Source organism: Achroia grisella, unplaced genomic scaffold (genome assembly GCF_030625045.1).
Source record: "Achroia grisella isolate CSIRO2021 unplaced genomic scaffold, CSIRO_AGI_Agris_v1 utg1360, whole genome shotgun sequence".
NCBI lineage: Eukaryota > Metazoa > Arthropoda > Insecta > Lepidoptera > Pyralidae > Achroia > Achroia grisella.
The window spans coordinates 2,031,565-2,048,141 of record NW_026712626.1 but is presented as its reverse complement, the minus strand read 5'-3'; the positions used below and the strand labels follow the sequence as shown (position 1 = coordinate 2,048,141).

General features: G+C 34.5%; 1 protein-coding gene across 1 annotated transcript in view; it reads left to right on the top strand.

The window, feature by feature from the left end:
• The first annotated feature begins 519 nt into the window (after positions 1 to 519).
• The window catches only part of LOC131855370 (uncharacterized), a 35,912-nt gene continuing 19,854 nt past the window's right edge, over positions 520 to 16,577 (top strand). The window contains exons 1-2 of the mRNA XM_059206629.1: positions 520 to 766; positions 16,196 to 16,307. Of these exons, the coding sequence (XP_059062612.1) occupies positions 16,209 to 16,307 (99 nt within the window). The 5' untranslated portion in view covers positions 520 to 766; positions 16,196 to 16,208. The remainder of the gene's footprint in view (positions 767 to 16,195; positions 16,308 to 16,577) is intronic.

The following is a 16,577-nucleotide window of genomic DNA, read 5'->3' as shown; positions in this document are numbered from 1 at the left end:
TTAAATATAAATATCTATAGTAATATATCAGGTAGATTTCTATTCCAATCCATAATCTTGAAAAACGTCTAAAATATAGATAAAAAAAATACAAACATCGTAGTACATTCTTACGAAGTTTATTTACAAGAGAATATGTTTTTGTTACAATATTTACGAGAAGGTCTGTCATTGTGATATATCACAAGCCAGTTGGTTTCTCTCACTAAAGTTTAGGAAACTGTGTTCTGTAGCAACTGCTTACGATATACAAGCACAGAAAACGGCCTAAGCTTTTAATAACGTTGAATCAAACAAAAATCTCACTTACATCGCAGTTCATAACGCTCAGTTTCTAATAAAATAAATATAATATAGCGACACACTAATGCAACGGGACTCTACAAAGAATATTGAACTTATTGACTCATGAGAATAAGAGCGTAAATATTTTGTGAAGGCGATAAGCTCCAACGATGTTGAAAAGTTTTTTTGCCTACACAGGTAAAAATATCTTCGGATCCAGTCAAGATGCGACGCGTAGCGAGCTAGACGCATAAGTTGCAGTCAACTAAAGTTTATAAGTGAAATAGTTAATAAAATGTTGTTTCAAACAAAAACTTATTGTTTATGATATTTTTTTATCTGTGGTATCAAGTGAATGTTCGACTGCGACCTTTAAGTTGGTGATATGATTGTGCGTGGATTACGTTTATGCACTCTTTAGAAATAGTTTATACGTGCAAAAAAAGTTATAAATTGTTATAAAACAGGATCTCAATTTATGGTGAGTTTCGCATGTTAGAGACTACATTTCGATGGTGTACAGCTATTATTGGGGCCGGTGTTGAACAAAGAGATAAACTAGTTTGGAAAGTAGGCGTCTTAATTTTTGTTAGGCACTTAACTGTAACGTAAGGATGTTTGGCTCGTAAAGTTTTTTGTTCTCAAACAGAGGGTGGGGTAGTGTTGCGATTTTTTGTCGATAGAAATGTATCGATTAGATGTTATAATTGCTACATTGGAAAAAAGTTATCGTGTCATTTTTTTTTAATTAATACTACTGTACCCGCGACGACGTTCGCGTGGAATTTAAGTTTAATTTTTAAAAATAAAAGTAGCTTAAGTTACTCCTCATTACATCAGCTATCTGCGTAAAAAGTCCCGTCAAAATAGGTCCAGCCATCTCAGAGATTAGCCGGAAAAAACAGACAGAGAGACAGACAAAAATTGTAAAAAATGTTATTTTGGTGTAAGTACCGTATTTATATTTATATGCATGTAGTAAAAAAACGGTTTTCTCAAAATTCTCAAATTACAAACAGACATTCTAATTTTATTTATATGTATAGATATATGTAATTTTGCTTACACATCTAAATTACAATGTAATTATTATATTTAAAAAGATTCCGTGTTCATGATTCATGATTGATTACAAGTAGCTAAATTGTTCGTGATTTTTAAAGTAACAGCTACTTTTAAACGAAACATATTCTAATCAAATCTTGAAATTACAAATGGTATATTAATTGAATTCGATATTAACATTAAATTTATGTAAAATTGACATAAAAAATAGAAATGTCGATAAATAAATCAAATGACGTTAATGCCATAAATGATACGATTTCGTTTAGATACAGATTTGAATTTGTCAAGATAGTTTATGACTGCTTTCAAAGATTATGTTGCTTTGAACCTTGTCTAGAAATAATAATAAATAATTTGTAATTAACTGCCTTTGCCAGTAATATTACTTTCACGTGGACGTATGTATGGCTCTACATATGCTATACATTAAGAAATTTACTGTAATTAGTGCTCTGTGGTCACACAGTGGTCGAATTTCGTCTACAATTAATTTAACATTCAATAAGATAATAGGCAAATAATATTAAAGACAAACAATATTTATCTATTCTCAATTTGACCATAGACTTTAATAATAAACAAACAAATCAGGATATAGGCGTGTTTGTGTCAAATACCTACATGGTAGTGCATGTAATGGTTTTTTTTATTGATTTCATTTATTATGCAAAATTTAAGAAAATGATATCCCTGACATTTCGGGGAATGGGGAGTATGATAGAACTAGATCTATATATCTATACTAATAGGTTTTTTTTTACGGATGATAATGGTATGGTGCACCCGCCTGCGCTAATGGTTTACGCTGGCGGGGCACCAGTGGAGGATGATAAGATGAGCATGAGGTCATGTCAGTTAGCCCATCGTGACAAATTCACCAGGAATTTATCACGATGGTTTCCAGGGGGAACCGCGTGGAGGTCAACCTGACATGGTACATTGCTAGTAATAGGTCAAGAGTCCACATTACTAACAATCCCCTTCCCTCTAAACTAATAGGTATAATAAAGCTGAAAAGTTTGTTTGTTAGTTGGTTCTGGTTCCAATTGAAACATTCTATTTGTGTTGATAGTCCATTTGTCGAGGAAGGTTTTAGGCTATATAACATTACGGTACGACCAATAGAAGCGAAGCATCAGTGAAAAATGTTGAAAAAACGGGGAAAATTATTCATCTTTTTATAATTATTTACTATTCTTATGTGTTATTTGAATTTTGTTTGTACTATCTTTGTTATCGGGATACGAATAAAGATTTTTATCTATCTATCTATCTATATATTTGCGGGCTTCCGTTGCGTGCGCTGCGTAAACGGTTCAAGTTAGCCAAAAATGTGTATATAGTGTTTTTGATAACCACGCGAACGAAGTCGCGGACACAGCTAGTCTTTACATATAAATAAAATTGGAGTGTCTGTTTGTAATATTGAAATAACCGTTATTTACTACATGCATATGAATAGAAATACGGTAAGTACATACACCAAAATATTTTTTTACAATTGTTGTCTGTCTGTCCGTCAGTCTATTTGTTCCGGCTAATCTCTGAAATGGCTGGACCGATTTTGACAGGACTTTTTTGGCAGGTAGCTAATGTAATAAGGAGTAAATTAGGCTACTTTTACTTTAGAAAAAGAAAGTTAAATTCCACGCGGACGAAGTCGCGGGCACAGCTAGTAATATATATAATGAAAATTATTGTATTGAGTGCATAATGCTCAACAATCCCACAGTTATTAAATACGAGTGTAGTATATGTAACTGTGGCTAATTGGTCGGTCATTGGCTCCGCTGGTCACTGCTGATGTACTGTAACGACGATTTGAGGTCATCATGATAGAAAACAATATTTACAAGTCTGGTTGTTTAGGACTGAAGTGTTTCGCGAATTTGGAACTGTATAAAGGTGACGTGAAGCAAAAACTTTATATACACCTTTTACGAAAATTCCGCGGACGGAAGAGTATGAAATTGTACACTTATTATAGTTCAAATAGAGAACCAGTGCAGAATGATAATATTTTTTTTAAAGAAGATATGCATACAAATACTTTAAATCAATAAAAAAAAACATTACACGCACTACGCACTGCATCCTCTATATTAACTATATATTAGTTTACATAGAGGTGTAAATTATGTAAACATACACATAACGTTAATTGTAACAAACATCTCTATGAGGCATTTAAATAAGAAAAATATTATAATTACACTGGTTTTAGGAGCTACGATACCATAGATTTTTCAAACTTAAAACGTCCCTCTTTTTGCGTCTGTGGCCGATAAAGCAAACCACGAAACAATAGAAAGCAGTGACAATTTAGAATAGAATTTTGGTATTCGAAATATAAATAGATCATAGACTAAATAAGTGGCCTGTATTCCACAGCGTCGGAGTTTAAAAATGGCTGTATTGTGATCCAGTGCCTTTTATTTTTTAATGGTGTTTTTTTAAAACCTTTTTGGACTGCGATATTTCGAAATGGCAACACTAAATTGAGGCGTCCACACTCGAGGCGGTCTTACAAGTATCCGTTTTTGGTAAGCAACTGTTACATCACACTCTACGGGACTTTGTGCTTCTTTTTATAACCAGCCACATCTGGCAACGGACTTCGATACAAACGGCCATGACCTGCCATTGTGCATACCATCCGGCCGGTCGTATGCTTCGTACCTATTATATCGGAATAAAAATAATCTTTGTTCAAATAAACTCAATATAAACACTTTTGGATAATTATATAATGTTTTATCGATTCTACCGCTCATTCGTAAAACAGATTCATCACCAGACGAGCAACCCTCTTTCATCTTGTGATGAAGCTGTGTGTTATTTTTTAAATATAATTTTGCTTAGCTTTACACATTTAACATTTTGTTTGAATACAGTTCAATACATTATTTAAATTATTAACCGGGTCTTAACACGAATAATTTTGTGGCAAATAAAGGTATTTACCTCTCTCGACGTTTTTAATTAATGTATATTAAACACGAAAGTTTAAAATTAACAGTTCAATACAGACTGGCAAATTGCAAAATTTACAAAAGTAATTAAATATAATAGAAACTGAAGAACTTATGTATTATGACCTGATGTCGACATTTTGTGGTATTTTATTTTTTATTTTAGAACTAGTTGTGCCCGCCGTATCTACCGCATGGAAATTATAGCATATTCTGCTGTATAATCTGTATTACTGTAAAGTTTCATTAAAATCTGTTAAGTAGTTTTTGCGAGGAAGAGTAACAAACATCCATCACTCTATACGTCTATATCCACAAACTTTCGCGTTTATATAATAATATATACTAATCTCAGGACAATTCACACAGCGCCATCTAGACCCAAGATAAGCTAGCTAAAGCTTGTGTTATGGGTACTAGATAACTGATACATATACATAGATATTTTTTTTGTAAATACATACATATTATACATAGAAACACCCAGACCGATACAAACAATCATACTCATGAATACAAATGTTTGTGCCGTGCGAGGAATCGAACCCGCGACCATCGGTCGTAAAGCGGTGTGCTAGACCGCTAGACCGCCTAATTATTAGTAAGATTGTGGTTGGGTAGTTTACAAACAAATATGGAAGTCAAAGAATCATCTAGTCAATAATATGATATAACAATTTCATTATATTTTTTACAAATGACATCTGCAGCATCTATTATTTGACAGCTGATAATACACTATTTGGCATCTCTTTCGTCATACTCGTGAACGGGTACTGCTTGTCGGAATTGGTCTATTCGGGTTACAGCTACTGATTAAATTATTCCTCTTGATGAAAATGCAATAGCATATCCTGGTGGTCACTATATTCTCACTAATTGAATTTTAATGACTGTGTATTATTGTAAACATGTACAACATTTAGTTGAGTTTCTTGTCAGTTCTCCTCATTTTGAAATCATTCCGAACTGACAGTAGATTTGACATTATAAGAGTCTGTAATAGATCTACATGAATAAAGATATTTTGATTTGATTGACTTGTTCAATAAGAGCTGAGTTTCTTGTCAGTTTTTCTTAGCTCGACGCACTCCAAACTGACTATATATTTCATATATCATAAGAGTCTGTAATAGACCTACATGAATAAAGGTATTTTAATTTGATTTGTTGATGTTTAGTGGTGGTTAAGTTGATGGATATGGATATGAATATTTTTTTTCAAATGGATGAGCAAGTATGTATATACCTACTTAGTTACATTTTGGCCTCGTTATTAAACTAACAACGTTAGGTTAAAATAACCATTCATAACGGTTGCTGTATAATAAAATTATTATTAAAAATTATAACCGTTTCTTTTAGTAAATACAATATAACTGTTTACCCGATTACGAAGAAAGGAGGGCACTATTTTCGGGATTGTATGCACTGTAATTGTATGCAGGTAAAAGCATACTGTACTTAAAGTATTTTCGACCTTATGTAGTTAGAAAAGGTAATAAAATAAAATATATAAATATATTGACGGCCTCGGTGGTCTAACGGTTTAGAACACCGCTTTACTTCTAATGGTCGCGGGTTCGATTACTAATTTCAAATATTTGTATTAATGAGTATGATTGTTTGTATATATCTGGGTTTTTCTATGTATATTATATACTTACCAGAAAAAAATATCTTTAGTATTTATATCAGTTGTCTAGTATCCATAACACAAGCTCTGCTTGCTTAAGACTAGATGGCGCTGTGTGAATTGTCCATAGATATTATTATTATTGTTCTTATTTATAGAATGTGCGTAGCAAATAGCAATTTATCACGATGGTTTCCAGGAGGAATTGCGTGGAGCTCAGTCTGACCCTAACTAGCACCCCTAGCTCTATAAGACAATTGATATAAATTTATATTTATTTTTTATTCTAAATATATCATTCATATACATGTTAGTCTATAAGGTATTTATAATATGGGCTGTTAGTGGTCTAAATTAAATAAATAGTAACCCCATTGCTACCAGTGTACCATGCATTGCTAGTAAGACGGTTACCGTACCACACAGTGAATCGTTACCTAGTTTTCCTTTCGAATTACCTAAAAAAAATAAATTCTCTCTTTACTCTATGTTAGTATATGTAGAGTAGCCCATTGTTATCCCAGCGTTCCTCTGTCACTATTAGCTATGGAACCCTAAAAAGCATACTTTGTAGCTGTTATAAATATTGAGTACAACGCGGCAGGTGCAAAACCGGTCCCTGGAATCTCATTTTTTATTCCTAACAACTATTAAAAAGGGGTTCAAACATTTAATTATTCTATCTGTGTGTTTCTTAGCACGTGTGAGGAATTCTGATATTCTCTTTGTATCACGACAAGTTACAGATACTAATCTTGACTTTTTTCGGAACACTCTAATGCTGTTGGCTGTAGCTGGCCTTTACAGCTTTACCGGACGATAGTGGGCGAGTGCAGATGTCACTCCAAACACGCGGAAGGATTTATGGAGCGGTTGAAGGCCAACTCCCCCTGACGGATACGATGTTAGTCTGAGCGCACCGCTAGGGGTTCGAACCTTGTATAATATGTATGTATTTACGAAAAAATATATATCTATGTATTTGTATCAGTAATCTAGTACCTATAATACAAGCTTAATAGCTTAACTTGGGTCTAGAATATTCTGTGTGAATTGTTTAAAATAAAAAGACTAAAATCACAAGCACTATATAAGATGGCGAAACCGAGGTGTATCGTTTATGTCTGAATTAAACAAGGTCTTTTATACTTCATCAATGCTATCAAATATCCATTCACACAAACAAACATCCATTGTACCATCTGAGCATCATACATATTTTTGTATTACTCGTAAATGGTACAATACAATAATGAATGGGAGTCACAGTTGAAATCAGTCGGCTGTCTAGATACATACCTATTGGTCATCATCATCTGCTTCTTCTTGAAAGAAAGAAAGAAAAAAGTTTATTTGGTACATAACAATAATAAAAAAAATTATATAATGCATTATATAGGTTTATATTAATTTTATAGTACCAAATAGGTCTCAGCTCAGCATATGTCGTGACGGGGTGCCACGACGCTGGTATTCTGCGGATACCTTCATACATATAATAAATATAATAATAATAATAATAATACACATACATACATAGATCTTCTTATTCCATTAATTTGTGGTCATCGTAATATGTTCTCCATTCATCCCTGTTCGCAGTCATCTCGTTATTTATTCCCTTGCCATATCATCTTTCACACAGTCCATCCATCTCTTTTTCGGTTTTCCTCTGTACTTATAACCATCCACATTCATATATAACCTTCATTCCTACGTATGAAGATATATATCTAATGATATTTCTTTATAATAAGGTTTATAGCATCTATTTGTATTCTTGAATTCAACCACGTGTATAAAATTTAAATAGCCTGAGTTTACTCCTTATAACTATTTCCGAGTAAAAGTCCCGTCAAAATAGGGGTCCATTAGGGGTATTACACCCCACATTAACCCCTTTACTTATAAATAAAAGTCTGTCTATGTTCACGCAAAAAAACTCACACAGGGTAGGCAGACAGACAGAAGTGATGCCATTAGCCTAGAAAGTAGTCCTAAAACGAAACTAGCAGAAATTTAATAATTTATGCATAATAATAAATAGCAAAAAAAATATGTTAATTGTTAAATATTTTTATGAATATGATTGTTATAAAGGGAAATACGTTCTGACAATATGTAAAAATTTAATAAATTATGCGTAATAATAATTAACATCAATAATATATTAAATATTTTTATGATAATGATTATTATAAATTGTAAATTTAGTAATAATAATTAACATAATATTTCATTTTTATGAATATGCTTATTATAAATGGTAAATATATACGTTCTGCCCAATATCTCCTTTGATACATACATTAAAGCGATCTAGACAATTTACTACTTTCGTTGTGACTTCGTTAATGAGGAAATTGAGTTTATTTACTCCGACTTTGTCGTGGCTGAGTAAGAATACAATGATTTTTATGTTCAAATAATCGCCCAGTCTGTCAAAGGTCTGAAAGGATTTCAACTCATTGGTATATGGCCACATATCTGAAATTCCGCCATTGAACACCAAAAATCTATAACCTTATAACAAGGATGTTCTTACCTGCCAAAATTGGTAACGACAAAAAAAACGAAATAACCATAAAAGTAAGCAGGTAAAAGCATGCTATTGTTAATAATTTAATGTATTTTCAACCTTATTGCACTCAGAAAAGTGATATAATAAAATGTATGTCATACGACTGTTCGTGCGTTACCGCTGCGCCGTTTTTGATACAAAAACTTGACAGGTATCTGTTGGGTTTAAATTGATGTTGCGATTTATTGTGGTACTAGCTGTTTCGTCCACGTGGTGTTAAACTTTTTTATAAAATTAAACTAAATCACTTTCTGAGTTTATATATAGAGTCTGGTATTCTGGTGTTGCCCTGCCCAAAGATGAAAGAAAGAAAAAAGAAAGAAAAGAAAATAAGTTTATTTGGTACAGATGAGAGCAGTACTCGATATGCGGGCGAACTTGTGACTTATATGAGAGGAGTCTCTGGTACTGCTCTATTTAGCACACCGAACTTTTTGGACGCCAACTTGACCTTTTTTTCGAGGTGTCTACGGAACTTAATTGTGCTAGAGAGAGAGTCGATACATATTATGTTATCTGTGGACGATACCGAGAATCCCAATACTTTTAGAGATGGTGATGGATGTGTTCTAGAATTACGGAGCCACATGAAATAGGGGTTTTCTTAGCGGTGAACGCGCAGGATTGTATCTCGGTCAGTCTCGGTAGGGTTGTTATTCATCAAAGTGGCATTTTTTTTATGGATGATAATGGAATGGCACCCACCTGCGCTAACGGTCTACGCTGGCGGGGCACCAGTGGAGGAGGATAAGATGAACATGAGGTAGGGTCAGTTAGCCCATCGTGACAAATTCACCAGAAATTTATCACGATGGTTTCCAGAGAGAACCGCGTGGAGGTCAATCTGATATGATACATTGCTACCAATAAGATCGCTAGTTCACATTAGTAACAGTGTCCTATCCCCCTCCCTGGTGGGGGCACCAGGGAGGTATTAGGGACCGGAAGGTGGCGTGCAGAGGCTATTCCCTGCACGCCTACATGAAAGATCCCTTCGATGGAAACCATGCTAGTGGTCTTGGAGAATGCATATGCGATTCCATGCCTACTGCGATATGTTCGAGGAGGAATAGTCGTCAGGTTCTTGGTCGGTAAGAATCCGGCAGTCCCCTTTCGGCCCCTAAGTCGGTGGGCCTCTATGAACATTTTCCTGACGTTAAAAAAAGGGCGTTAATTGTGGTAAGAGTACTCTCGATTTCAGACACATCTGTTTGCGGTTTGTCTCTATAACGGAAAGAGGACATTATCACGTTACGTGATAACGTGATATCCGTAGTGCTGTTCATGTATGTAAGCTATTTTTATCATTGTTCATTATATGGACCATTAGCTAGTATACACTCAAATATAATTACATAAAAAGAGTATATTGTTGTCTATTTAATATTTTGACTCTAATGAATTAGTGCTAGTTGGTAATTTGTATTCACTCATTTCAACCTAAAAAAGTAAAGTAACTACAAATATTGAAAAGAGTAACACGAAAGTTTCTTTTTATTCCTTCTTGTGATGAGACAGCTTTTCGAATGAGCTTAAATTAAAGTTTATCTAAATAAATTAATTTCAATTCTATTCTATTCTCTATTTTTTTTTCTTTTTCTATTCGACTTTCTACGTAATACTATGTCATATTATCTTATCTATGATAGTACTTAATCGTATATTAAAAAAAATAGAACGTCCTTAAATGTACGTTTATTTGTATAAAGAATTTTCTATTCTATTTTGTTCAAATTAAATGGAAAAAATATAAAACCTACCTTCTCAAGAGAGTAGGCTCAGATATGACGGCCGATAGAGATCAGTGGAAGAGAGTTACATACTGCGCTGACCCCAAATAATGGGATAAAGGAAAGGCAATGATGACAAAACCTACCTTCAAATCGTCTCGTCAATTATTCGTGATGAAATAACACTTCGATGTTTACAAAAACCGCGGACAATGATTCCCTAAAAACCCTAAACCACGACCAATGTAGATAATTGACTGACGGCGGAAAATTTTATAGAATCACGTTTATCTCGGAGCGTCACGATCTCGTCTCGTTGCTATTCTATTTTTTTTTTTTATAAAAAAAGGTGTAAAATTTGTTTTAGGGTTAGGAACCGATTGAAATGATGCTAATACTGAGCAAATAGTATTGTAGGATGTTGTAGTTTTATTTTATACTAGCTGTTCCTGCGACTTCGTCCGCGTAGAATTTAACTTTATTTTCTATAAAGAATTTTTCTAAAATAAAAGTAGCCTAAGTTACTCCTTATTACATCAGCTACCTGCCAAAAAAAGTCCCGTCGAAATCGGTCCAGCCATTTCAGAGATTAGCCGGAACAACACAAAGACAAAAATTGTAAATGTTATTTTGGTGTATGTACCGTATTTATATTCATATCTATGTATGTGGTAAAACAGTTATTTCAATATTACAAACAGACACTTCAATTTTATTTACATGTATAGATGTGTATAGGTAAAAAGGAAAACTATAGAAAAAGACTGAGATATATTGCGAAAACTATTGACAAGACAGAATAGTATAAATAAGAATGTACAATTAAAAACTAACTATAAATTTAAATACAAATTTAGAACAATAAATACATTTCTGATTAGCCAGATACAACACAGATTTATTTATTTTTATGTTTTTTAAATGCAGAATCAATGAAACAGAATAAGGTTTTTGTAAAGTTATTTTTCTATGACCGTCTCCTATCTACATTCCTTCCGATCGATACCCTGTCTAATTTAAATAGTGTTTCGATGAGCTGAGCCGAAGTTCAAATCCCTACCGGTGCCTTAGACTAAAGTGGAATCCGTCAGGCGGGAGTTGGCATTCAACCGCCTCATAAGTCCTTTGAGTGCCATCTGCACTGCCCACTATCGTACGCATAAGTCCTTCCTTTGGTTTGGAGTGTCATCGGCACTCGCCCTCTTTCGTCCGGTGAAGCTGTAAAGACCAGTTCCGGCCGAAAGCATTAGAATAGTTGGTCAAAAAACTCCTATCTTACTTTTCTTAACTGTCTCATTGTTGAAATTGTAAATGACTAAGTAACGATTTGTATGGCCTATAGTCCATGGAGATGACAGTACATTAATTATCTAGTATTACAATTGAGCTAATTGATTAATTGTCCAAGCTATTGTATAAAACGATGTCATTATATCGTGTAACCTACTTACGATTTGTACTACTGCGCGTTTACACAAATAAATGAATTGTGGTAGAGCCTTTTGCTCCGTGAATAGGTCCTGCTTGTAGGGACTTTATTTGGGTTACGGCCATTCATTAAATTTTATTTTATATATAATAATAAATAGAATAGAATAGAAAATAATTTATTCAAATAAACTTAATTTAAGCACTTTTGAATAGTCATAACATTTTTTTTATCCACCGCTTGTTAGTTCGCTCGCTCGTTATTGAACATTAACATTAATATATATTGTAAGAATAACTGTTATTTTTATGTAACTATTTTTTACTCTTCTTTTAACTGGTTTAAAAGAAGGTAATACTCACCTATATACGCCTTAGCCAAGTGTGGGAGAGGTTGTGCTATGTGAAGATGTTATTATTGCGGAAATCAGAATTTTTCTAGTTATGCGACAAGTATTTAGTATTGTGGCTTTTTGTAAGAGATATGATTTATTAGGACCATAGGCGGATCGTGAATTTGTCGGGCTCTGGGTTAAATCTACTTAGGGGCCTACCTAATTACCTATACCTTACTCAACTAACAAAATACACAGACCAAAAACAAGCGACCAGAAATTCCCCGTTCCTTTCGATAGACGCGCACTTGATTGATCTCAATCAACCTTATAATAGGTTTTTTAACATTCTATATATTTTTTTATATACTAAATATCGTTTCAATGGGGACTGGGGTCAAATTCAAAATTCAAATTCAAATTCAAAATATCTTTATTCATGTAGGTCTATTACAGACTCTTATGACCGTCATCCTTCTTCTCCTTTATATCCTTTTATATATCCTCGGGGCCCTGGGCTGCAGCCCAAAAAGCCCTTAGGTAGGTCCACCCCTGATTAGGACGAATATTTAGAATTTGCAGATTTTTTTAAGTTATTATTATTATTATCTTATCTGCTTATACTATAAAAAAATTGTATCTACAAACGAGGTAAAAATGCAAAAGCACTTTCACTGACCTCCGACACTGAACACTAAACAGCTTTTTCTATTGTGTGAAGAAAAATGAGCTGCAATTACTCAAACTTGTGGGAACATTTAAGGTTAATAATCGGCTTTCACTAGTTTATTACCACAAAACGGATCCATTGCACAGCGTAATATCGTTTACTGTCCGTACTAATATTATAAATATGAAACTGTGTATTTCTGTCTGTCTATTTACCTTTACACGACTTTTTAAAAATACTAAGTGTGGGGAAAGGAGATTATTAGAAATGTGAAGTAATAACCCCATTGCTAGCAATGTACCATGTCACGTTGACCTCCACGCGGTTCCCCGTGGAAACCATCGCGATAAATTCCTGGTGAATTGGTCACGATGGGCTAACTGATCTGATGCACACCTTATCATCCTCCACTGGTGCCAGCGTAAACCGTTAGGCGGTGCATCATCCATTATGATCCATAAGCTAAACCACTAGACAGCCTCGGTGGTCTAGTGGTTTAACATCGTTTTACTAACCGATGGTCGCGGGTTCGATTCCTCGCACGGTACAAACATTAATTTGTATTCATGACCATGATTGTTTATATCGGTCTGGATGTTTTCTATGTATAATATGTATGTATTTGTGAAAAAATATATATCTATGTATTTGTATCAGTTATCTAGTACCCATAACACAAGCTCTGCTTAACTTGGGAATTTCCTGAGATATTATTATTATAAAAAAATACCAAAACTGGGGTAAGGGGCTTGTTAGTAATGGAGACAAACCTTATTTTAACCGATCCGACAACCCCGGACAGATTGTATTGGCGACGCGAAAGCAGAGACAAATCTACATAAAGTGAGATAGTGTAAAGAAGAATAAATAAATAGCACAAAATAGCTTATAAAGCAAGCTGCTTATCGGCTGTAGTAGGTGAGACAAGTTGAAGAGGAGAGGTTGAAGAAGAGGTTGTTAATAAAACCCCATTTTAATTGATCCGACAAACCAGGACAGTATGTCCTAGTGCTGCAATACGAGAGTCGAACCCACATAAGGTGGAATAGTGCAAAGAAGAATAAATAAATAGCACAAAATAGCTTACAAAGCAAGCTGCTTGGCGCCTGTATTAGGTGAGACTAAGTTACCCACGCGGACGTCTCTATATAAAGTATATACTACGGTCCACTGCTTTCGTAGCCCTTTTTGTTATTATACCTTTGTAACTATTGATAGTAAACGCATTTTCCGTCTTGGGATCGAACCCGCAATCATAGGGTGTTAACCTTATGTCAACGCCGCGAAACCACCGAGGCGTTCATGCATGAGGCCCTACTACTTGATTTCTATAAAGACGGTTTAATATAATTTGAAGCTTATACCAAGAATGTTTAGAATTCCAATTTCGCCATTATTAGGAAATGTTTTGACAATTATTATGAAACTAGATTCGCCCCGGCTTCGCATGTATTATATATATATATATATATATATATATATATATAAACCTTCCTCTAGAATCACTATCTATTAAAAAAACCGCTTCCAAATCCGTTGCGTAGTTTTAAATATTTAAGCATACATCGCTAGGACAGACAGCTGCAACGACTTTATTTTATACTATGTAATGATGTATTATTTTATCTAAAACATTTTAAAATAATATTTGGATGTCAGTACGCTATATACTTTCATATGCATTTAGTTAAAGTATGTTAATTTAATATTACAAACTGATACTTTAATTTTATTAATTTGCATAGATTTTCATAACTCTTATTAATACCAGATGGGAAGTTAGCCGTCAAACTTATTTATCCAAGTAATAAATATAGTATATAAAACATAAAAAGAAAACTTCCAGTGGGTAAGGAATTACTGGTGACCCACTAAAAATCACCGAAAGTCACTTTTAGAACCGCTGCCTTAATGAACGAATGATTGAACGGTCCGGTCGTTCGGTCATCGCTCCCGCTCGCGTGCATGTGGTTTGTCAGAAGCTGTCAACAGATTGACTGCGGTTTTTGTTTTTAGCGTGGGAAGTTACGACACCGTGTAATGTTACAAACTTACATTACAGAGTTTGCTTTTTTTCATTCTGTTTATTCTTTAACGGAAAGGCAAAGGGAACTGCGTCCATACAGAGTTAGCATTTCTGACAGGTCGGGATTGAATGGGCGATGTAACTTTGAACTGACGTACAATTTAAGGCAAAATTTTAAATATCTTTTATTTGCCTTGTTAACGTGTGATAATATTAAAAAATTAATAATGATTCCAACTTACAATAAAAGTATTAATTTTGGGTTATTGTAAAAAGCAACAGTTTTCGGTTCAAACATCAAACTGCGCTGTTTCAAACTTATATAAACTGTTTGTTTTTGCAAGATATGACCAAATAACCTTGAAACAATGCAGTGTGGTTTGACTTTTAAAAACTATGTAGGTACGTACGTCAGTTCAAAGTTTTATCGCCCATTCGATTCTGACCTGTCAGAAACGCAAACTCTGAGCGGCCAGACTTTAATCCAGGCGTTGCATTACTAGTGGATTCTCGAAATGTTTTGTTAGCAGAAATGCTAGAAAACAAAACGTTTAATGCAATTTTTAGAAATAGATTGATTCAAGAGAATGGTTTACATGTATCTTATTTGAAAGTTTGTGAGTATGAATGGATGTTTGTTACTCTTTCACGCAAAAACTACTGAATGGATTCTAGTAATTATAGTTTTTATATCAGAATAACATATAGGCTATATTTCATGAGGGTGAAACCGTGGCTTCAGCTAGTAATACATGTACACAAGTGCGAAGCAGGGCTGGTAGCCAGAAATTAAGCGAACAATATTAGTACTTTACCTCTCGATATACATTTTAACTAAAAATATTGTAATATTGTAAATATACGTAATTTAATAATGTGCTAAAGTTTAGAACTTTATTTACTCAGGACAATTGGCACAGCGCCATCTAGACCCAAGCCAAAGCTTGTGTAATGGGAACTAAATAACTGATACAAATACATCGATATTTTTTCGTAAATACATACATATATTATACATAGAAAACACCCAGACAATCATACTCACGAATGTTTGCACCGTGCGAGGAATCGAACCCGTGACCATCAGAAGTAAGGCGGCGGGGTGAACCACTAGGCCACCGAGGTCGTCAAATATATGATAAATATTATAAGTTATGTACTAAATATACCTACATTGAAATCCCGCACAGATGTCAAACCTACACCTTTGCTCAGTCGGTTGACAGCTGTCCCGGATGTAGGTGGCAGATGATACTGGCATACCATATTGCTCCATCAATTTGAGACCTTATTATAAAACAGTAAGGTCCAATTAAGCAATTACTAAATAAATTAAAATCGGAGTTGGTAATTAAAAAAAAGTGCAGCTCCTACCTTTATTTATGTTCATAGTGATGTGCAATAAAATGAGATTAGTATCGATATTTTCGAATCAAGAAACTTACAGTTTCAATTTGTTAACAGGTCCAAAGTCGAGATGTCGATGGCGGATGTGACGTCAGCGCGAAGTTCACCAGCGCCCGAGGCGTGCCCGGAGTGCGATACTAGCGCCTCTGTCACTTCCGACTTGCATAAGGTTTGTTTGATTTTCTTCGGACTACTCTAATGCTGTTGGCCGTAGCTGGCCATTACAGCTTCACCGGACGATAGGGGGCGAGTGTAGATGGCACTCCAAACCAAAGGAATGACTTATGGAGCGGCTGAAGGCCAACTCCCGTCCCCTAACGGATACGACTTTAGTCTGAGGGCATCATTGGCTCGAGCCTCGGCTCAGGCCATCGTAATTTCGATCCCCGTTTGAATTGGACAAGAACAAAAAGGAGTATAAAGTTTTTTCACGTATTAA